Source organism: Pseudochaenichthys georgianus, chromosome 18 (assembly GCF_902827115.2).
Source record: "Pseudochaenichthys georgianus chromosome 18, fPseGeo1.2, whole genome shotgun sequence".
In the NCBI taxonomy this organism is placed as follows: domain Eukaryota; kingdom Metazoa; phylum Chordata; class Actinopteri; order Perciformes; family Channichthyidae; genus Pseudochaenichthys; species Pseudochaenichthys georgianus.
The window spans coordinates 6,798,992-6,823,373 of record NC_047520.1 but is presented as its reverse complement, the minus strand read 5'-3'; the positions used below and the strand labels follow the sequence as shown (position 1 = coordinate 6,823,373).

The following is a 24,382-nucleotide window of genomic DNA, read 5'->3' as shown; positions in this document are numbered from 1 at the left end:
TGATTGAAAGTTGTAAAACTATAAAACATGAAAATGCTTAGTAGGCGTGGGTGAACACTTTTGATAGGCACAGTATGTCATATTTGGCAGGGTCTGCTTACACAGCTGTCAGAAGACACGTGGCCTTGCTCACTAGCAGTTCATTCTACACAGATAAGTACTTCAAATGTTTAGGAAACTAATAAATAATCCCCTCTGACACGAGCATGTGAATAGCAGATTTTTTGGTGGTGTATTTTCAAATAGGAAATGGTATCACTGAAAATGTATTATCATGTTATGCACATATACCTTGGCATTCATTGATTATAGTTGAGGCCCCCATTAAGGAATCCAAATGTGTCAACATCATTTACAAGGAAATGACAGATTACAAATAACTGTTATCATTAAGAATTGATTTTGTAAATATTACTTTTAATCATGGCTGATGGTAGCTTTATCGACCCTCAGTTTATTTTATTTATAATGTAGGTTTTTATAAGTTTTGGAAAAGATAAAATAAATATCTTGTGTTTTACAAGATAATGGAAAAACTTTGAGGAAAGTCAGAGAAATACTTTTTTTTTTGGTGAACAGAATGTATATTTTCCTTATCTATGAGATAGTCTTGTGACCCAGCTAATATTTATTTTGTCCTGAACTCCAATGTTGGGAACAACTGCAACAGATCATTGTGTAAAGAGACAGTTAGATGATGGACTAGATGGAAATGAGATTGTACCTAACATGGACAACCTTCAATATGTAAACAAAAAAATCAAGTGCTGTAACTGTTGGATAAAGCATAGTTTTATTCAGCAAGAAAAAAAAGTGCTTTGAAAAAAATGCGCTCAATAATATTATAAAACACTCTTGGATATAACCATTTTATAAACATAATACAGAGTTCCTGCAGCAATGTACATTATTTTATATCTTCATAACTCCATGAGATGGCGGTAAGAGTCCTATACTGTAAACAAAAAAGTTTCTTGAATAGCAGGGATAACATGAAACATGGATCCTTTTTGCTTTAAGTGGGTTTTGTGGCCGAATTCTACACATCAAGATCATCGTCAGGATCCTCTTGGTCATAGTCATCGTTGGCATCCGGCTCATAATGAATTCGTCCTGATCCTGGGCCTGAGTGTAACAGAGCTGTTTTCCTGTAAGATAAAAAAAAGTGACAACATTGAAGTTATTTGTACAAATTAACAAAATATGTGGAATGTAATCATTATTTTTTGTTCTCACTTTTCTTTGCTGAACACAAAAGGAAGTGCAAGTTTCTGTTTGGCCTCACGCTCTGTATCAGATAATCGAAGGTTGAATGTCAAGTTGGCTGTTGGGTCCGTCTATAGAAAAACAGAAAGGGCAATTGTCAGTCAGCAAAATGTAAACCTCATCTGTATTCCATTGAACCACATATAGTGTGGATGGATTAAGTTGATGTTTTATTGCACCTCTTGTTCTTCAGAGTCGGCCTTTTTGGCTCCCTTGCTGGACTTGCTTTGTACTAGAACTGTAAGATCATCTTTGATTCTGAAAATCTCCTCCTATGGACAAAAAAAAACAATTATAAACCATTACAAAAGGGAACCGAGCAATAAACTATTTTTAAAAAGGAAGGAACAAAAAAAAATAGTCATTCTTACATCTTGAATAACTTTCCCAGATTTTGAGCGCTTAGTTATTTTTGCCACAGCTTCGTCTCCCCTCATTGCAGGTTCCACAGTGATTACTGAAGTAGCCGAGTGGCATACACTTCCCACAGTCCCCCTCTGGTGCATGTCTGCATGGAGCAGACCGATAATAGACCTCACGGCTCCCCCTAATGAAAACACAGGAAAATACCCTTGGTGAAAAATGACATCTATAGTTATGCTTAATTATAATATAAATCAACCAGTTTAATTTGTTTGAATTACCATGATTTCTCTAAAAAGTATCATGAAAGAAAAAAGACGAGCAGTGATTTTTACAGCCTAAATGTAAACCTTCATTCATTCAATACAATTACTTTGACATCACACTGAGACACACAATAGGAAGATGATTTAGACCTTTTCTAAGTTGCTGAAGAGTCCTGCAGACATCGGGAGTGCTGACATGTCTCAAAATCCACGAAAGAGAGTCGATCACTAAGATAGCCGGTTTGGAGTGAGATGTTTGCTTGACCAGACGTGTAAGTTCCCCCAAACAGAACTGGTGAACTGTGAAAGATGGGTGATCGGTCCAGCCCAGGGGGTCAGTGTAAGCATTGTGAAAGTGGAGTCTGAAATGACAATAAAACAGATGATTGACTATCTATTGGTGGTTTTCACGATCATTGATTAATAATTCATTCTAAAAAATGTCAGGAATCCATTTTTTATTTGCAAAAATGAAGACAGACAACAGATGATCAATCCTGCACTTTGCTTAATAATGGACTAACGGGATTAAGCTAAATCAAAGTTATTCTGTCAACAATAATATCAAATTACCTCTGTACAGGTGATCCTCTCAATCCATCCTTCAGCTCTTCCTCACTGACCTCAAAGCCAAGAACATGGACAGCTTCCTCTCTAAATTCACAACATGGCGAAGGTAGATAGGTGTAAATATATATTTGTTTGTTTGTTTGTTTTAAACAACTATATAACCTAGAAACAAGTGTTTGTACATACATAACCAACTGTCACTCACAATGCATTTCTTAATATACCTGTTCAATGCAGCATTGATGAAGCTCTGAAGTAGATGTCGCCCAGAATAAGAAGCAGAATCTAAAAATGCAAGTTTCAATTACATGACTTTACTGTATGTTATGGTTTCAGTTTACATATTTATACTACTATATATATATACTCTAAGCAAAACAGACTAAACAACATTTACCTTGGATTACGAGAAGCCCTCCAGTATCAACGCCTTGCAGTAATTCAGGCAGCATTGTACTTGGTTATATAAATTAAATGTAGAAGGTCCAGGTAGCTACAGCTAGTTAGCATGCCTCTGATTCACCACCTATTTAGACATAAATGTGTTGTTTTTTTACTCGAACGAATTTAACGCAAGAGAAACGATACTTATCGGTTGAGAGTGATGAACTCCTAACGTCGCAGAAACTCATATATCATTACAAATAAAGCTTTCTCAGCCCAAACAAAGTCCAGCATGTTTCGCTAGATAGCATGTTGGTGTACATTCTTAAAACGTCATATCCCAGGATACCCCTTACATTATTTTAGCTCAGAAAAGGGAAATGTAGTTCACTATTTTTTACAACCCATGAATGTTAAGGGTTGAATGAATGCAACATTAACTACGTTACCCAGCATGCCGCGCGGGAAACACTGCGCTGGCAGCCTCAAGAGGTTTCTGCCGCGCACGGAGAAGGCTGTGCGGAATAAAGTCAAAACTCCAGTCGTTTTGTGTGCCTGCCTACAGCGAAGAAACGAAAAAACTTGCTCTGAGAAGTTCACACTACGGACCTGCATTGACTAATAATCGCCTGGATCGAAGGAATGTTTACGTTTTTGCAATATTTTTCCACCGATGGTTATATAAATGTAGGGACGAAGAAAAGGGAGCTTTAAGTGCAGCACGTTAAGCAACAGAGGAATTAGTATTTTGTAGGGCTAATAACGTTAGTGTGGCGTCCAGTGTAAAGCACAGGCGTTTTGCTTGTGCTGTTGTTACGGATACCTGGGGAGGAATTGTTACAACTTCGACCCAGAGTGTTTTTGAGGAAGAGTGTGCTCGGTCCTCCGCGCCCTTGGCTAGCTGCTGCTGAAGTTCCCCGGCGGTAAGGTGCAGCCACGCCGGGGGAAGGCACAGCGCGACGGCCGCTACTGTCCGGCTAGCTCGCCTGCTGCTTCTGCTTCTTGGATCGGGGCCTTGTTGGTGAGGCGACAATGCTTGACATAATGTCTGAGCACCAAGGTAAGTTTCAACATTATATTCGGCACGACATTACAAACTGTTCCGAGCGATATTAATGGGTTCGTTGTTGAAATCGGTCGTGTTTTGCGGAAATTAAGATGGCTAACCCAGCGTAAGTTATGTCTACCGTTAGTACTACGTCTGGTTGCGTATGCTGTATTAATAACCACTTGCTCATGACCAACTTGTGTTTTGTCGTCAAAATGCCATGGAAGTTGTGGTCAAAGTTGATCTATTTTTAATTTACGAAGACTGTAGCTAACCTAATGTTAACGTATGTGTTGCAGTTAAGTTAGCTTGCTAGTTTGTTAACGCGCCGTTCCATGTAGCTTCATAGCTGGATAGCTAATGTTACCAGAACCAACCCACAGAAAACACCCTTTACCATGACATCTATAACGTGAAATAGATCTATTGTTAGACAATGAAAACATTATGTTTGCATTGGTTCAAATCGATTACACCTGGCTAACACCAAGCTAGCATTGCTAATAAGCCTCCCACTTCGATTTCAAATCAGCCAACGTGATTAGCTTGCTGAACGTTAGCACAAGTTAGCTTGTATCAAAATGAACAATCAGCAATGTCGAGTTTATATTCATCTCGTAAATAAATAGGGCATTAAGGGACACGCGTTTATCAAAACCCTGTTGCAGTCATAGCTGCAAACGACATAACGTGTTGTTAGCTTCTCCTCTAAATGTCAGCTAACGTTAGCAGGTAGCATCCACACAATACCAAATCACAAGTTTAAAAGCCTGGCAGCCAACAAAATGAGCTTTGTAAGCCAACCTTCTTCAAAGGCAACAATTTGCTTAAGCGGTAATCATAAATCGATAAACAAATAATGTTAACTGACTCCGGATCATAAAGAGTTAGGATAAAGTTCAGATGGTGGTCAAGTGACACCGGTTGCAGTTGTTGGCAGACTCAGTCAAAAAGCGTTAACACTCGATGACTGTTTTGCTTATTTTCCGCTCAAACGGTTATCTTTAAACCCTGTTGGTCAATTGAACGTAACGAAACAAACACGGCTCCTAAAACAGCTCATCACTAATAACCCTGATTAAGTAATTGAGCCGTGTTAGCAAGCTAATGCTATCGTTGGTCCCCATGTGTCCATCATACCCCCAGACAACAAGGTGCTTGGTGATGCTGTGTATAAGCTGTTTCTGTACACAAATAACAAGGGAATCAACAATGGTTCACTTTTGACTTACAGCATTGTCCTTTCTTTTCCACCAGATTCACTGTTGTCGTGCAAAACGGAAACTTTGGTGAGTACTTTGCATAGTTTCTTTAAATGCACTCGGTTATACTTTTAGTCGCTTTTTGTTTATATTGTCTTTACTTTGCTAAACAAATGCATTTCCTTTCTTTAGCCCCCCGAGAGGAAAAAGAGGACTGTTGAGGACTTCAATAAGTTTTGCAGCTTTGTCCTGGCGTATGCTGGTTACATCCCCAGCCCAAAAGAGGTAAGCTGCTTTGAATATCACTGTTGATTATAGAAATGACTGCTACTACAGATTTTGAAAATATTCCAAAACTTTCTTTTTTGTTGTCTCGAAGGAAAGTTCCTGGTCTCCAACATCTTCAAGCTCTGCTCACAGTTCGGGGTTATCCGCAGATGGAGGTGGTGGAGGAAGCAGCTCCACCGGCAACACATGGGCAGATGGAAGCTCAGACATCCACACCATCCACACATTTGTTCGCAAAGCTCGAGCAAACAAGGGAAAAAGTATTCGCCGCATGCACTCTGACAGCACTCTGCTGGACAAGATGCGCCTTAAAGACTCTCTGTACGAGAGCCAGGCCAGTTCTAAGGCCGAGCGCAAGAAGGACAAAAAGCTGAAAAAGCTCTCGCTTGGTTCTGCCATGCCGGGGGCTGATAGCGGCAGCAGCGAAGGCGAGAAAAGGGCACGCATTAAACGCAGCAAAAACTCTAAACAGCCGAAGCCTAAGAAGCTCAAAACTTCCGCGACTCAAAGCGAGACAGACTCTGAGGCACGGCACACGCATACGGAGGTACGACCAGCCAGGGACGAGCTGACGGAGCACGTGGGCTCCACCCTCAGCATGCAGGGCCTGGGGAAGCTGCAGCAGGAGGAGGCCCTCCAGGAAGCAGAGATGAGCTCCAGTGAGGGGGAGACCTGGATAGCTGACGAAGACATTATGGTGGAGTCAGGTATGTGAAGCAAACTATGAATTCTAAAAGGGATACTGTCCTAAATAAACACTGATTGAAGACATTTTACCAGCTATAATTTTAAGGGCTGCGTAACATTTTATTGAAATCTACAATATGGACTAGTGCAATATCCAAATCGCAGCAATCACAATATTTGTAAAAAGCTAAATATGTGTTGTAATACCTTTTTTGTGTGGAGCGCCAGATATTCCAGCTTAACAAAACACATGTGTTTGGGCCTAAAAAAATCGACAGGTCCTAAAAAGATTTAGCAGTTTGTGATCAAGGAAAAATCACAAACTGCTCATTTGAATATATTTTTGAACTATAAACAGTGTTGTGATTTCAAATATGATCCAATCCCTCCAGTATTGGTAATCATATAAAACAATAGCAGTTGAGAATTATTTCCAAACATGCCACCATAATGATATCCTATACCTCTGTTCTCTTCGTCAACCCAGGCGATGATTCATGGGACTTGATCACCTGTTACTGTGGGAAGCCATTCGCAGGACGGCCGATGATCGAGTGCAACCAGTGCGGCATTTGGGTGCATCTGTCGTGTGCGAAGATCAAGAAGTCCAACGTTCCGGACATCTTTTACTGCCACAAGTGCAGGGACGTGCGGCGGTCTGGAAACAAAAAGGACCCGTAGGCATGGTGAGAACGGGAGGGACGAGGAGCTACCCCCCCCCCCCCCCCCCCCCCCTTGTTTTTGCTGTCCTCTTGACTCTTGTTTTCTTCGAAGCCTACAGCCAAAACAGCCTAAATCATCACCTGGATGGCAACTGTATTGTCAGTTTGTATGATTTATTTTGACAATCACAACCATTCTTATTTATCCTTCACGGTTTCTGTTTTTGTTTGTTTCTTACGTTTCTTTTTATTTGGCTAATGTGAAGAACTGGACGGAAGACAACAGTGACAGTGGAGAATCATTTATTTGTTACTAATTAATTGGCTTTATTGTTGCATACTGTGCTTGTGATGTGCACATAAACACTTGTTCTCATATTAACAGAAGGTGCATTTCGACTTAAATTATTTCTTGAGGATTTAGACAAATCAGTGGAAGTGTTTCAGGTTGATAGCCATTTCCTCTCAACTTCAAATCAATGCAAAGTTTTACACATTGAGAACATTTTTAACGTAAGAGTTGGGAAACGTCAACCCTGTTATTTGTTTAGAAGTATGTCATAATGATACGGGCAGCTCATTCTATTTTTGATCGTATTTTGCAGATTTATCGAGTTTGCATTTTTGTTTCGGTTGTCAGTGATGATCACTGAACTTTAAATATAGAGATGTCACTCCTCTAGAATAAGTCTAACCTTTAAATTCATAGAATCTGCAATTGCATTTCAAATTGCACATAGACAATTCTCTCAGCAGTGCACTTTTTTAAATATATTCCCAAATGTCACTCCACTGCGTGTATGGGTAGTATTTGGGATAAGCTACGGCTGGTTTAAATCTGTACTTGGCATGTCGCTGTGTACATCCATTATTAAGCGCTTAATGTTTCTCCCTGTCTGGCTTGTTAATCAATGATAGCCATTTACCATGAACAACATTTACATTGAAAGCTGTTAATTTTTGATGTCTTTGTTTCATGTGTGGTTTTTAGTTTCTCATGTTTAAAATGAAATGAGGGCGTAACGTTGCTGTACGACGAGGGGTTTGGCAGTCCTTTCACTATCAAAGTGGCTATGAGGCTCATTTATGAATGGTTGTAAAATATTGTTTTTTGTTTCATGTGATTGTTTATTTCTTAGCTTTCTGAGAAGCGGGATTAGAGATGCGCCCCACATCAGAGAATGGACATAAGATTGTCTCACATCGAGAACAAAGCTGTAGTGTACAGAAAATAAGTTGGTGCCGCATAGGTTGCGGCGATGGTTTATGTTTGGTTTTTACCATGTGCTTTTTCTTTTGTTGGTGGGAGAGTCATGGTAAGTCTCCAGTAGCAGTTGCACTCTCTCTACAACTTAAAATTCTGTGTACATATCCTGTTCTTTGACAACTGTACATATGTGAAAGTGAAGAGAGAAAATACCCAAGCAAAATCTATATTTTCTGCAGTCTGATATTGTTTTCTTTAATTGTAGCTTGAAAAATAAAAGTCTTTGGGAGCATAAAAGTGATATTTCAAATCATTTTTATTAAAAGGACACATACAACAAAGACTTTCCTAACAGTTATTTTTGTCACACTTGATTAGATCTTTGCACACAGCAGTATTTGTCATGTTTGCATCTTCTACCACTAGAGGGGGATGGAGTATGGCAGTGAGTTAAATAATGCAGAATAAATATGGAATTGGAGTTGCGCTTCACTCCATGCATTTTTTCCCAGGAGATTTCAGGGATCATCCTGTAAAAGAAACACAGATGCTCAATTGTTCACCTAATTAGAATCAGCAATGCTATAAATCAGGAGCTTATCAAGCTAATGGTGTGAAAACCTTGGCTAGCCATGCCAATGTTATGTCATACTGATATTCTGTACAAACTGTGAAGTCCACTGAGACAAATGTAACATTTGTGATATTGAGCTATATAAATAAACATTGATTGATTATCCGAGACATGGAAAGGGGAAAAGACCCTGATGCTCTAATGAAAATTACAACATTTAATAACTGACGTAGATAATTAGTGCTCATTGAAACTGTATCTTGTAGCATTACTAAACAACACACTGTCGTTTTTCCCCAAGTATAGCTTCTAATGTAGTTACTTTATGAACAGTTGTTCACAGTATTTTTATCTTGTAACTCACCTTTCTGTTTCGGAAACTGGCCATTTGAAAGCTGCCGATGGAGTCCAGAGGAGCAACCTTCCTCCTGTCAATCAGAATCAGAAGACGTTATTAATCCCGAGGAAATTGGTGATATTCGTATACAAACATAAAAAGTAAAATGTCTAATAAAGGTACACAAAGAAGAATTACAATTTCAAATATTTATCTAATATCATTAATAAGAGGTTAAAGTACAAATGTATACTATATATAGTAAATCCTGTCCAATTCCCTTAATTTCTGTGATGCACGGTGACTAACACAATTTATTATTTTAATTCCTAATAAACATTTACTCAATGAAAATAAAATATGCATTTGTCACTAGAAAAAATAAAGAATGACTGATTCTCTCAGATAAATGTATATGACGGTTGACAAAGTTATTTAAACAACTTGCAATTGTGTGTTTATTACACTTCCAACCACCCTTTGTAAAGTAATATAAGCGTTCATTTCATCATCTGTCACAACAAAACTACTTCTAAATCAATTCAAACTATGGTAGAAGTTGGCTCTCATTCCTCACCTCTTTTCATTGGCTTTACGCTGAAACTGTGTCTGTCCCTGGCGTTGAGGAGTAAGGTTCTCTGTTGGGGCGAGGAACGTCTCTGGATGATGGTGGCGGCTCTCCACTCCCCTGTCCATCTCCACAGCAGCGTCTCCCACTGAGAGATCTCCCTGCTCTGAGCGGCCATGGGGGTGAGGGAAGAGCTCTTGGTCCATCCAATCGACTGCCTGAGAGAGACAATCAGATTATTACACTTTTCAGGTATTTAAGTTGCCCACAAAAGCTCGAGGATATTGTGAAAACCTTACCCTTTTGTGTCTGAATCTGCTTGGCAATACAGAAGGAGACGCCTCGGGCATCATGTAGAGAGCCAGGAAAGACAGCACACACCTGGAGTAAAGCATCTGAACAGAGTAAGGTAGGAAGAGTCAGTAACAGAAAACACAAATGCAATTTAAAGTTAGAAGAAGCAACAAGCTCACCTTAAATCCTCTGTTTTCTCTGTGGAGTTCCGTCCTGAAAACTCTGACGTCTTCTGAGCTGCTGTTCAGCGTGCACGGTATTTGTAGCCATGAATCTAGGGTGGGTTTTTATTATGGGACTGGCATCAGGCGCTGTTTAGGCTAAGTGAGTGTGTGTGTGACTGTTTGACTACAGACAAGCCAATTACATCTGCCGCCTTGTCGCATTGTCATCATTAGTGTTAAAGCTCTGAAGCTACTTGTAAGAGATGTTGAGTGCTGACAACATGCCTTGGCACACGCATACATACACATACATGCACTGTCCCACGCCCATTTTCTCAGCAGGGGAGATGGGAGTGAGATAAGCTCATTGTTTAGGATGTTGTAGCTGGATGTGTACAGGCTTGTCTTGGAAATACATTACCCTGAGGCTGGTTTCAGATGTTTGCTGCATTCAAAGTTTAGTTGTTTACCACATGAACTTATCTTTGAGTTAAAGAATCAGGGAAATAAACAAAAATGACAAAAATGACTGACTATCTGTCATTTATATTTGGCAGATAGAAAAATATTAAGTTGATCTTTTGTACTAAACTATTACTCAAACAATAACAACATTTCCTTAAAGGAATGTTTTATTAGTTTATAAAAACATGCAAAATAATGAAAATGGTGCTTTAAGTATGGAATTCAAAAGACTTAAATACACTATAAAAGCCATTAAACCGAGGAAATTAAGCAACTATTTATATTTCTCCATAATAAATAGCATATATGATAAAACAAAAAGTTAATTTGCAGTCTAAATTGAAATAATAATGTGAATATCAGTTTATCCAATGCTCCTATCTGTATTAAATCAATGTGTTTGGGTTTAAAGAGAGGCGCAGAGACAGAGAGATCAGAGATAGGGATCAGTGTGTGTGGTGATCCTGAAAACTTGATCACTTAGTATCGCCTGACTTCACCGGTGGATCGCCACCCAAAGCAGACCACACACACACACACACACACACACACACACACACACACACACACACACACACACACACACACACACACACACACACACACACACACACACACACACACACACACACACACACACACACACACACACACACACACACACACACACACACACACACACACACACACACACACACACACACACACTTCAGGGGACATTACATTGACTTACATGCATTTCCTGGAGACTTACCCTAACCTTAACCATAACCAACACATGCCTACCCCTTAACCTAACCTAACCCTTACCCTTAACCTTACCCTATCCCTAACCAAGTCTTCACCCTAAAATTCATGATTCCTCTCATGAGGACCTCCAATTTGTCCCCATAAGGGAGGCGAGTCCCCACACGTGACTGTGTAAACAAATTTAGGTCCCCACAAGTATAGTAATGCTAGGCCACACACACACACACACTCACACTCCGCCCGCCTGCAGCTGCCTCTGTCTCAGGGAAACAACACAGAGGGGAGACAGTGGACAGGGATGGGTGGAGAGATTGGCAGAGGATGGGGCGGGGGTCTGTTATGAGAATATGCACATTCAGACACGTTTTCACTTTTCCTCTTTTCCCGCCCTGCCCTAATTATTTCTATTCTGGGACACTGAGGCCCACCACACATAGAGGCAGCGCTGATAGACCAGGCGTGTATAAATAAGCCAAAGCAAGGCTGGCAGCATGGCAGCAGGGGCAGAGGCCAGATAGGCTGCACTGATTACCTCCATTATCAGAGACAGGCCTCATTAGGAGACTGTGTGTGTGTGTGTGTGTGTGTGTGTGTGTGTGTGTGTGTGTGTGTGTGTGTGTGTGTGTGTGTGTGTGTGTGTGTGTGTGTGTGTGTGTGTGTGTGTGTGTGTGTGTGTGTGTGTGTGTTATATTATTGCCTACATGACAGAGGGGGACATATTGTTGTCCTAACTTCCGAAAGGGGTTAGTTAAGGGTACAATAAGTGTCTGGTTGATAACATTTAATTGGTAAAAGATAACTCACTTCTAGCCAGCTTCAAATGTTGTATACACACAGGAGTACTATTCATTTTGTAACTCTTGGGAATGTCAAACTATTCCTTTGATGGCACTTGACTACACTTTCTTTATTCATTGTTAAAAACACGTACTTGAATATATAAATTCAAGGATAAACATAACCATTAGTACAAATAAAAGAGTATCTAAATACAAGGGGTGCCTACAGTTGTGCACTTAAGTCTAGTTTATGTTACATTGTCCTTTTTTTAGACGAGAGGTTTAACTTTTTGAGATGATAAACTCTTCAATTATCATTATTACTTGTGTGTGTGTGTGTGTGTGTGTGTGTGTGTGTGTGTGTGTGTGTGTGTGTGTGTGTGTGTGTGTGTGTTATATCTCATACCCGCCCCGGTTCAGTGCCCTATAAGTACCAGGCATTGCAGTGGGTGCCAAATATAGACTTGACGAAGAAGGCTCCTTCCACAAATGCAGGCAACCTAGAAAATATAAAAGATGAACTGGTGAAAACCTCATAAAGTTTTGAAACATTTGTCAGATTAAATATGGTCAGAAGGGAAGTTAAATGCCAAATCAGTTAATTGTGTTGTTTACAGACTTACAGACACTTGCACTGAACAAAAAGGGATCACATGAGGTCATTAACTTGCCACAGGTGTGTAACCAATCGCATTAACGATGTGAAACACCAACTGAAATAACATGCAGCATCATTAATGTTATTTGTTACACCTGTTCTGCTGTTACATCAATTACCTACTTATTTACTCAAGTTATAAGTATTAAAGTGTACTGCAAAACACACAAAATACTTGAAAAAAGTAAGTTCAATATTCAGTGTCATTCTGGCTTAGCCTACTTGTTTGTTCCCTATTGTTCGCTAATTTTCTTTTAGCCAGGTATTTTGGGAGGTTGTAAGTTATACATTGCGTCTATTTTGCTGTTTTGGAGTCAGTAGTGAACAAGTCTTTAATAATTGTATTATTCAAGTAGGTCGAATTATTTAGCACACTGCTTCAGAGACACTTCCGGCCTGTTTTGTAACTGGGTGATTCTCTGAATCGGGTGCCCTTTGTGTCCCCCAAGCTTACTTCAAAGATTTTAAATGAAAGGAAACTACAAAATGTATTTTTAAAGCCCTGAATTAAAGGAACAGGGTGTACAATGTAAAATGTAAAACGAAATATATATATTTTTCGTTTTTGTTTTATAATAATTAGTTGTCTTTGTAGTAGACAACACGCATGTTTGCATGTCCTCACTGAGCATCATCACATATTAATTGAATATTAAACAAATAACAATTGCCAATTATACCAACATTTTGATGCTAATATAATCATAATGCGTGTGTACTTTAACTGAGAAAAAAAAATCTGAAAAAATACATGAATTATTTCGTCCCCCAGTTTGTTTCAACCCCTATTAAAATAATGGATCAGTCCATGTGACATCGGCATTGAGGAAGTGACAGAAGTCTTTTGAGGAAAAGGCGGCAAAGAAAGGCAAGTGTCTTTTCTTACCTATATTTCATTTTTTTATTGTCAGATTGAGATTGTCAAACTCAACATTTCAACTCTGTTGTATGAATGACTTATAGTAAACAATTATTTAGGACAAATTAAACAATAGTTTAGCAAAATATTACAATTTTATGATGTCCTTAAATTCCACGTGGTGCTGTCTAGCATGGCTACTTTTTGCCAAAAACTTCAACCCCGTCAAATTTTTGCAAGGAAATTTCTAGTAATTATATATATGTTGTGCCTGAGGTGGGAACATTTGTTTTCTCAAAGTTTAAAGTAGTCCACTACCAGATGTTATGATCAAAAATGCAAAAAATGTAGTTTCATTTTTCAAAAATGTAAAGACCCAAAAGGCACCCGATTCATAGAATCACCCAACTATGCTAAGTTACTATTGTATGCTAACGTGAAGGTACTTCACTACATTTGAGAGGGGGAACAAGTAAAGCATAAACCATTGTTTGACACGTTTTTACTTTAGTTTTTAGCTAACATTTACCGACAGCTGAAACGTTAATGTATACACTATACACAGGTTATACGGTTATACAGGTACAGAACACAAGGCCTGCAGCTTTCAAGATATTACCCCAAACTATTTCATGATAAGAGTCCAACAAGGCTTCATCTATTTTTCGGCAGAATAAGTAGGATTACCTAACTTTGTATTTCTATACAATGTTTGGTTAATACTTGGAGTTGTTTCTGTATTTAATGTCGTTTTTTATTTGAGTATACTTACATGTGCCTGTCATTACTGGGGTATTGGCGCCCTCTCGTGGTTGGTACTAACACTGACAGACCCGCCCACTTCAGTTACTGCTGCAGTTAATAACATGCTTCCATTCCATGATGCAAGTCTCCGTATGCGACAGCCAATGCGATACTAGCTAATTGATAACTCTAATATTTAGAAAAGGAAGAAGTAGACCGATAACTAAATAAAGTTCGTATGCAAGGACGCATGAGCCTAAAAGTGGGAGGGGAACATACAACATATTGATAGGAGGGAGGAGTGACAGCAGCAGAGCGGCGACGAGGAACAGGTTAGGGAGAAGCCGAGAGAAAAAAGGCTCCTTGGCTCCTTTATTGGACAATTCCCCCCCCCCCACACCTTGGATTTATTGGTTTTCGCTGTTATTTGTCTAATTGGGACTGATAAGTAACCCGCTGCAAGAGAGGTGAGATGTCTGCGTTATTTAAATGTTTTGTTCTTGTCAATACGTCAAGGAGGTTTATCTCGGATTAACAGACGTGTTTTGCGGAAATAGATTTAAATAGAGGGGAGGGCTATGAATGTGGGTTAAAAAGTGATCTATTTAAAGAGACTTGTTTTTAAACCTTGTCTTAACCGGAAGTTCAGGTTAATTAGGTAAATACGAATAGTAATGATAGCAAAATATAAGCATCAACAGGAGGAACTAGTAGAAACAGTAATGACCGGACCCTTGCTTTTGCTAAAACATCCATTATTTTATAAATAAAAACCTGCTGCTTCAAGAACAAAAGAGTTGCCCTTTAGTTTCCATCACATCTAGGGTGACCAGATCCCAACAAACCAAATGTGGGACAAGGAGTATGGTTGTGTGGGACAATGTGGGACACCCTCTCAACAGCACCCCCCAACCCCCGAAAAAAAACAACGTAACAAATATATAACAACAGAGCAGAAAGTGAAGTCAAAATGCAGTTGTTTAATAAAGAAAAGTAAACTAAGGCTAACCAAGGCAGCAGGCATTATTCACTGCAAGTGTTTAGAAATGCATCTATTTAATTTAACTAGTGTATTACCTGTACAAGTAGGCACAGCATAAATTAATAGATAAAATAAAACCAACACTGGCCAGGAGGGAACAGAAACATAATAATACATAAAATAAAATAGCTTTCAGTTTTGTCCATCACAGCAACAGAAGATGGGCCCCCACACACAGTGTGTGGGCTATTTTGTCACCTAGAACCACTGGTGTCTTTGACTCTGTCAAACAACTCTCCACAGAGGCAGGGGCAAGCACATCTGTTATTATGGACGCTGCTTTTGTACGACCACATGACATTTTCTTTACTATCTCAGAGTCTGGAAACATGGTCGGCGCTAGCTTGTTACCAGTCATTTGGCCGGTATGAATGGGAGTGTTGCACTGCGTGGTAAACACTGGTTATCTCTGCTGCTGTTACCTTGTCTGAGTGGCCATCATTTTTTGGTTTTTTAGTAGGAATGTCTCCATAGAGTGGGATGTCTCTTTTTGAGCGACACGTTTCTTGTGAGAATCGCATTCTCTGTGTCTTTTGACGTCGTATTCACCGCCATGTGAAATTTAAAAATTACTCTTGCAAAGATTGCAAAAAACTCAGAGTCGCCCTGCACTGGCTTCACCCACGGGTAAGTGTCTTCCCAGTCTTTGTTGTAGTATGTGCATCTTCTTTTCTTCTTAGCTGTAGTTTCAGTTTCCTCCATTTTCCATAACCTGCTGCGTCGCCTGCGTTGAAGTGCGTTCGTTGTTGTTGTTGTTTGGCGGGGTGGGGTGTGAGGGGGGGGGGGGGGGGTGGTGAGTGAGTTACTCTCATTGGTTAACACTTGACCAGCACCCGCCGTGTGTTACAGTTTGATTGACAGCAAACACAGCCCCCTGATGATAGCCTTCCCTGCTTTCTCAACAGCCATTGGATGAATCTGATTTTAAAGAAAAGCGTTTTAGCCAATCAAAATGAAATATGCGGGACATCGTCTCAATATGCGGGACGCACCAAAAGTCGTGAAAATGCTGTGCAGTGCCGCGCAAAGCGGGACATCTGGTCACCCTAATCACATCACATGGTGTTTCTGGCTGAAGGACAGACTGGTCTTATGAACTATGTTGTAAGTTGGTTGTAAAATGCAACCATTATGATGTGGGAAAAAAACTTTCTTAAAGAATAATAGAAGTCTCTCTTAACATGATTGTGGCTAAATGTTGCTGGACTGTTTTTCACTTTCTGTTTATGTGAAACCCCCACCCTTTCCATCCCTCCCACCCCTACCCTCCCTTTCATTCCTCCAGTTTCCCATAGAGACAGGGCAGGGAAGTATAACCTCCTTTACTCCGAGCCCAGGGAAGATTCATCCAACTCTTCGCCATGTCTGCTCCTGGTAAGAAGCTTGAAGTGTGGAGCAACTAAGAAATGCTTTCAGATCTGTATTTTGAATTTTAAGGCAGAAAATGTGAAGATCATTACCTTCTACTTCACTTTTATAACCGTTTTACATGTTAGCTTAAGTACTTCCTCTTTTTTCAACCATGTCATGATTTGCTGCCGCTCTGGACATGATTAGGTGATGAAGTAGAAGTTTCCATTAGGCCTTCCCCTTCACTGAGCATCATTTTGACATGAATAGGCAACCTGTTCAACCCCCAGATTCCATACTGGGGGTTTTAGGAATGTTATCTTTGCCAAATTGGTGAAATCTGAAATAAATCCCCAGCATACTCCTCCCTCTGGATGGAAAAGAAAAGTTTAGGAGGTGAAAAGGTAACATTGTGTGGGCGTGTCTGTTTGTGTTTGCTGCCGTCCTGCTAACTTAAGGTTTAACATTTGGGTTTGTTTCCTGCTAGGAAAGGAATGTTGAAAGAGGTGGAGCAACAACAAGCCTCTAAGTAGATTACTCATGTCCTCCTTTTCACTCTTTAGACATGGCTTTAATTCACATTTGTCTTGAGATTAAACATCACATAGGTTTGGTTATTAAACGGAATGCTAACCTATGACCATAATATTAATCCCACTATGAAAAGGACTTTTAAGACTGTTTTTGATGGACTGACAACAAAAACCAGTTTGGTCAGCTATGCCACTGACTCCAGTGCATGGCACAAAGATAATGCTTATGGTGTCACTATGACTAGTCACACATAGGAGTGACTTAGATTGGGGCGATTTAAAAAGTCCCTATTATGCTCATTTTCAGGTTCATATTTGTAGTTTGTGCTTCTACTGTGACATGTTTACATGCTTTAGCGTTCAAAAAGTGATCTATTCTTCTCATACTGCCTGTTGTGTGAAGATAAACGAAGGTAAAAGACAATACAGGACAGAGACAGATAAGATAAAGGACAACAATTAGATGAGTAGACTACATATCCATGGTAAACAAAATAAGCAGAAAAATAAGTGCACATGAAATAGTAGTTAACTGCCCCGAAACCCTTACTGATTGTACTGTTTGAAAACCTCTTTAACCTGTTGGCCCCATAGCCCCCCGCCCGCTCAACAGGTTTTGTGCCCCCTGTACGTGCTTCCTCTCTCCTCTGTGGCTCGGGTAATAAGTAGCTTATTGGCTCTGCGGTAACAGCAGAGAGAGGAGGGCATGATCCGCAGTAAACACGCACTCTCTCACACTTACGAGCACAACGCGCTGCGATCAGGACACACAGATCAGGATTTCCTCCGTGTATACCACCGTTGTGTTTGAATGAGCTGCGTTTTTGTCTACAGCTTTTCATTTGATTAGGTAAGAACTTGCACTTGTCTGACGTCTGATAACAGTTTTTAGATACTTGTGTTTTTCTGTGTAATTCTATCTTTAATGTATGTTATGTTTGTGTTTATAATGTTGATTTTAATTTCTTTGTTTTGTTCCTAGTTTGAGTTATTTTAATCCATCTTATTATGTTTTGTTAATGTTTCAAGGTTCAAATGTATCTCTATCGGTTTCAGTTTGAATGTGGTTTTCTACTGTTGCAAAACCACGCCTGTGTAGCTTCTTTAAAATATTCTTATTACTTCTGTCAAAAGACTGCACAGGATCATTCGTTCGATCAGTTGCGAAGTCATGTCATGTAATGATTAACCTGATATCAAAGTATATTTTTCCCAGGTTACCCAGGCCCTTACAACAACCCACCCTACCCCATGGCTCAGTACGGCGACCAATCGGTAGCCCCATATCCCGCTCCTCATAGGGGGTACGGAGACCCCCATCAAGCCCCTCCACCAGGCTTCAACCCGGGCTACAACCAAGGCCCGCCTCCTGTCATGTATCAGCCTGTCCCTGTCCCGGAGTACGGTGCCCCCCCCGGAGCCATCGCCCCCGCCATGGCAGCTGCGGTCCCTGTCGGCGTGCCCCCGGGGCTCGAATACCTCACACAGGTAGGAGGGGGAACTCACGTGGAAAAACTTGAATAGCCACTGCATTTCACTTGGACACCACACCTTAACATCTGGAATTTGTACTCTGGAAGTCTCCTAGTTATTCTTGATAAGACACCTGTTATGGCCGGGGGGCTCCCTAGTTGCAGTTGTGAACAGGTCTAGAGGGAAATCCTTTTCAAATACTGAGTTTGCATGGGAAAGTACTCGCCCGCTCCTACTGTACATGACTAAGCTGAAACTAGCATTGAGTCTGTGGCTGATGCTAATTCATGAAAGAAGCTGCTTTGCATTGCAAATAAGTTATTATATAATCGCAATTTCCTCTTTGTTTTAAGAGGAACAAGACTTTACATATTTTGTATTTTGTTACCTGTCTGACGTCGTTTCTCTTGTGGTTTTAGATTGACCAGATCCTGATCCATCAAAAAGTGGAACTCCTAGAAGGTAAGATTTGTTTAGTTTATCCATTCATGCGGTATCTACACTTGTCACTTTGTACTGTAAGCAGCACATAACCTCAGCAGTTGTTCAGCTTTGGCAAACTTTAAACCTCTCACTATAAATCAAATGATAATGTGACACTTGTCCCTGGAATTCCTTACTTATCTACCCTTTGTGATTCACTGTTTCCACCCGTTGTCCGTTCTCCCGCCCAGCATTCATCGGGTTTGAGACCAACAACCAGTACGAGATAAAGAACAGTTTGGGCCAGAAGATCTACAACGCCAAAGAGAAGAACGACTGCTGCACCAGGAACTGCTGCGGCTCGCTGCGCAGCTTCGACATGAAGATAAAGGACACCATGGACCGGGAGGTGATCCGCATCATACGGCCTTTCCGCTGCGTCTCCTGCTGGTTTCCCTGCTGCCTGCAAGAGGTCAGAATCACTTTGAATAGCCTCACATGATATTGATGTACCACGCCAAGACCAATATTGAATCAATAGTTCATTAGGATTACTCACTGATATCTTCGTTATCATATTTGCTCATAGTGCGCCAAGATAACATGTTCCATTAATGATGTTGTTAATACCTAACCTTATTGAAGTTCTAAAGTTTCCAATGGAAAATAACTTGATAAAGAAGTTGATTCATAATCAAGCTTTACTGGTTAGGACAAATAAAAACACCCAGGAAATCAAAACAAACCGCACATTTATATATTACATTTTTGTTTGTTGCTAACAGCCTTTTCCTTTAGAGACAGATCTTGGTATTATTATCCCAGATTTTGAGACATCTCTCGCTGCTATTTCTTCTGCCACATCCTTACAATGTCAATGTCTTGTGCCCAGAGCATCAAATGCATCAGCAATTAGGCTTTCTGGAAACCAGGTCCCCCGTTGCCCTATATTCCGTTTTAACGTCCACTATTTGAACCAATAGTGTCATTAGGAAACTGTTGATGCGGTGTGCAATGGGGTCATCGGGTAATTTCTGGCAACTTTTTACCCCAGCAAAGTTACAAAGCCTCTAATAGCATTGATTAATCATACGCATCTGCTCTCAGAGGCTCATATTCAGAGGCTGTTGTCTTGTGTTACTGTTGAGTTTCCGAGAGGCGCTTGGATGTCTTTGTGCATCAGTGTGCTCAGGCAGGGTTTTGTTAAGACTATGAAAAGCCCTTTGTCCGTCCCAACTACCTCCTAGACTCCCCCGATCCTCTGCAACGGCTCTGAGAAAGCTCTCTCAGTCTAATCTCATCTCTGCATGGCATGTTTCCATTGGATCGAACCCAAGCTGCACAAACCGCGGTTCTGTTCAGACAGGAGCCATGTGAGATGTGTTACCTTTGTAACGCCACAATGAAGCAGTGAGAATCAATTATCAATCCTGCTGTCCCGTGTGACTTTTGTGGCATGCTAACCCCGTGATGTTGTATCTATAGCTGTCAGGAAGCATTTTCAATCTCTCTGCGATAACGTTATAATTATATGGCATGTTTGTATTTAATTATGTTTATGACCCACAGATGGAGATCCAGGCACCGCCGGGCACCACCATAGGCTACGTCAAACAGGACTGGCACCCCTGCCTGCCCAAGTTTTCCATCCAGGGACCTAACAAGGAGACCCTGCTGAAGCTGGACGGGCCCTGCTTCGCCTGCAACTGCTGTGGGGACGTCAACTTTGAGGTGAGGCCATGTGACCGTTTTGTTAGAAAAAGTCAAGAACACTCATATCTGTCCATTAGATATGAAGCTACAGACACACCTTCGTACACAGCAAGGCTAGCCGTTTCCTGTTGTGATTTCAGTATGCAAAACTAAGCTAATCTCTCAGTCGCTTCACATTTATCAGAAAAAGGGATCATTTATTCGTCCCACTGCGGGGGAATTTACATTGGCCCTTTCTCATTTCATCAAATCCCCCTCCTCGACTCCTCGACTCCTCGGTCCTCCGGTAGTGACCCGGAAATGAATTTCAGCGCGCCATGTTGAAGGACATCTCATTTCTCTAAATGCACTTCGAGGATGGAGCGTCGAGGAGGCTCTCTGGAGGAGCTCTAACCGAGGATACACTGATGGGTCCTCCACGGTCCTCCACTGCTCCTTCGTGGATGCATTTCCGGCAACAGAGATGTTTCAAAGAGGCGTGACGCACGGCCGGACTTATCTCAGCCAATCACAGCTCTGCATGCATCCCCTGGATATTATTTTATTAACTGCTTTCATCGCAACGCGATGTTTACAGAGAGAACAGCTGTGAGGTCCGTGCAGAAAGCAGAGTAGTGTGTATAATATATATCACTCAGTAGAACAGGCCTACTCTCTTTATTTGCTTTAGTTTAGTAGATATCTACAAACAAAGAGTCGATATTTTTCTAAAACCATTTCGTGCTTCACATAATAAAATACACAACGGCTGTTAGGCTGTTAGTTGTAGGTGCGTGTGTGTGGTACAGTGTGTGCGTAGATGCAGCGGACAGACAGGTCTCAGTTGGTTTGGTGTCCTCTGCTTACTTTCAATACTTGTAAATACAACTTATGGCCCGTAATTTATTGTCCTCATTGTAGCGACCAGAGAGGGGGGGGGGGGGGTTCTCATTTCTCTAACCGCCTGCTGCTTCCCCTCCTCTCTCCTCGGTTCCCCTCCTCGGCTCCTCGGCTCGCATCTCCTGTGGGCGGGACTAAGTCTCGAGGATAGGAGTCGAGGAGGGGAGTTAGAGAAATGAGAACGGGCCATTGATTCGGCTTTGGGAAAAAAGGGTAAACATTACACACAGCCATGGTTAAAAGCAAGAAGCAGCATTGTGAAAAGTGAACATATACAAGTGTTTAAGTAGCAGGCAGTTATAAGTATGGTTAAAAAAGGTGTATATTTCACATAGAATTGTTATCTCACCAACATGGGTGGTTTCAATATCTTCAAGAAAGTGAATAAGTCTAATTCCAAAACTATATATTTGAATTAACATATGGACACTTTTAAGTTTTGCACTTTTAGTAAATAACATTATAGGATCACCGTATAGTTCACTTGACAAGCCGTCCTTAAGAAGTTGTTCTCATTCCTCTGCAGCTGAAGGGTAAAGATAGTGACCAGCCGGTTGGTCGCATCAGTAAGCAGTGGAGCGGCCTTCTGAAGGAAGTCTTCACAGACACGGACAACTTTGGCATCCAGTTCCCGCTGGACATGGACGTGAAGTTGAAAGCTGTTCTCATGGGCGCCTGCTTCCTCATTGTAAGTAACTCGGTTATTTTGATTTGAATAGAAGCAATTTTTTTTAAAATATGTGTCTAAAGAGGTCATTTCCTTCTGTGTTGCCAGGATTTCATGTTCTTCGAGAAGGTCGGGGAGGCCAACCAGCGCAGCTCTGTGTTCTCATAACAGAGGAAAAGGGAAGGGAAGAGCAATTGCCAGTTATGCATTCACAGTTCATCTACTTTAATGGAGATGTATTTCTTTTTTAAAATCATTCCGTCCATCAAACGGTGCCAATCTGACCATCATTTTACACACGCACACGCACACACACACACACACACACACACACACACACACACACACACACACACACACACACACACACACACACACACACACACACACACACACACACACACACACACACACACACACACACACCAAAACAAGCTAAAGAACTCTGACTCCAGATGCCTGCCAGGGATTGTTTTTTAAATATTTACAAACTCAATGACTCAATGATACTGCGCCATGTTGCTCATGTTCTTTACACTCCATACAGTGTGTAGTTTGACCATTTTGAATGAATGAACGTACCTCCAGCTGAGATATTATCTCTGCCAAAAAACAGTCAACCTAACCCCTCAAGTGCCTACATATACAAACTAAAATAGTGGATGTCAACATGTGTTTAGATGTGCTTTATGCTACACTGGCATTAACATTTCATATGTATGCCTTAAGCTTATCATCCCACTTTACTATTTTGTATGAAAACGAGCAATAGATTTATGTAAGTGCATTACCGTTGTGGCTGTATACGCTGTATTCATTGCCTTTTATATTTAGCTATCTGCTATTTTGTGTTTAATGCTAATTAGCAAATGATAGCATGCAAACGAGTTAACTAAAAAAGTGAAGATGGTAAACATTATACTCGCTGTATCTGTTAGCATTGTGAGCATGTTAGCTTTAGCTCAAAGCACTGATGGGCCTTAGTCATTTTACAAGTTAACAAAAGCTTTATATAAAATGTTTTATTGACAGTATTTACCAAAGTGCTCTTTCTTTCTAAGTGAACATAATACTATTGTAGCATAGCCTACAGTGTCAATGCTCCCTCTGTGGTTAGCTGGTTGCCTTGGAGACGGAAACCACAGCCAGACCTTGCCCTCCTATTCTCCAGATGTCACTGCCTTGAACATTCAGGTGAACTGAAATGTGTAGGTTAAGCAGGGATATCTTGAGAAAGGAGTAAATAAAAGGTAGAAACTGAGGTTAGTGAATATTATTTTGACTACACAGTGGTTGGAAAACCCTGGTCATTGGCAGGTTTAAGGAAACACGTCGGGTTTCCGTAGTTTTGCAGGTTAATGTTTTGGAAATGGCTGTTGAATGCAAAGTTCAGTATGTAATTGTTCTTGTGAGATAACATGGGTGTGCCTCCAGTGAGGCTTGTTGCCACTAGTGCTGTCATGTATGTACTGTGTTTTATATACGTGTGTGATACCCTCAGCCTTTGAGCTTGCTGACCTTTGATAAGGAAAGAAAAAGGAGCCGAAGGATGTACAGTATCTTCACTGCGATTACTTCTTCTTTGTGTGATGTTTAAATTGCTTCTTCTTTGGCATCAGTTTCCTGTTTCTATCATAATTCTATACAATTTATTTTGTCCATATAATTTTTCTACAGATCAAAAGTACCCTGTCCTTTAAAATAAATTATAATCCATTGTTATGGTGTTGTGTCCTATCGCTACACTTATTGTCAGGGAATGCTCTAAATGTGGAACATCTGGTTTCACAGGGAAGAAATGATTCAAAGGGAAATCCCGTCTCTAATTCTCTGCAAAAACATCAGCCATAGTCCTGCTCTGCTTTAGGTACTGGGCAACATGCACATTGTGGTGTCCATATCAGCCTCCTTTAACCCATGTTAGATGCAACAAAGGGTGACAAACCTCCTCTGGTCACACATTGAATATCATACTGCTCCACCCTCTGGGGAAATATGGAAAATACAAGAAGAGTATTCCTCGTGTGGACATGTCCATCCAATGCTGCTGGGAAATGACTCAAATAAAAATATAATTGAGGCTTACAAACCTTTGACCTTGCATTCAGGAATATGTAAGGCTTTATATTTAATAACACAATAAAGACACTTAATCTCTCTGAAGACC

At 40.6% G+C, this 24,382-nt stretch overlaps 3 protein-coding genes across 5 annotated transcripts; 2 read left to right on the top strand and 1 right to left on the bottom strand.

The window, feature by feature from the left end:
* Positions 1-770: 770 nt before the first annotated feature.
* elp5 (elongator acetyltransferase complex subunit 5) lies at positions 771-3,163 on the bottom strand. Its single transcript, XM_034106102.1, has 8 exons — positions 2,863-3,163; positions 2,690-2,750; positions 2,469-2,549; positions 2,046-2,257; positions 1,638-1,813; positions 1,446-1,538; positions 1,237-1,337; positions 771-1,148 (listed from the first exon to the last, which is right to left on the bottom strand). Exons 1-8 carry the CDS (start codon positions 2,915-2,917, stop codon positions 1,040-1,042), a joined length of 888 nt encoding a protein of 295 aa, XP_033961993.1. The 5' UTR covers positions 2,918-3,163; the 3' UTR covers positions 771-1,039.
* Positions 3,164-3,366: 203 nt separating this feature from the next.
* On the top strand, positions 3,367-8,685 carry phf23b (PHD finger protein 23b). Its single transcript, XM_034106097.2, has 5 exons — positions 3,367-3,909; positions 5,155-5,186; positions 5,292-5,384; positions 5,479-6,094; positions 6,562-8,685. Exons 1-5 carry the CDS (start codon positions 3,882-3,884, stop codon positions 6,753-6,755), a joined length of 963 nt encoding a protein of 320 aa, XP_033961988.1. The 5' UTR covers positions 3,367-3,881; the 3' UTR covers positions 6,756-8,685.
* Positions 8,686-14,278: 5,593 nt separating this feature from the next.
* On the top strand, positions 14,279-23,937 carry LOC117463712 (phospholipid scramblase 1-like). Of its 3 annotated transcripts, none has more exons than XM_034106098.1 (8): positions 14,279-14,602; positions 16,463-16,551; positions 18,277-18,548; positions 18,953-18,995; positions 19,208-19,428; positions 20,526-20,687; positions 22,075-22,236; positions 22,324-23,937. In XM_034106098.1, exons 2-8 carry the CDS (start codon positions 16,539-16,541, stop codon positions 22,381-22,383), a joined length of 933 nt encoding a protein of 310 aa, XP_033961989.1. In that variant the 5' UTR covers positions 14,279-14,602; positions 16,463-16,538; the 3' UTR covers positions 22,384-23,937. The 3 variants fall into 3 exon arrangements, with proteins under 3 accessions (XP_033961989.1, XP_033961991.1, XP_033961992.1); XM_034106100.2 differs by lacking the exon at positions 14,279-14,602 and adding an exon at positions 16,183-16,281; XM_034106101.2 differs by lacking the exons at positions 14,279-14,602; positions 16,463-16,551 and adding an exon at positions 17,670-17,910.
* Positions 23,938-24,382: the final 445 nt, after the last annotated feature.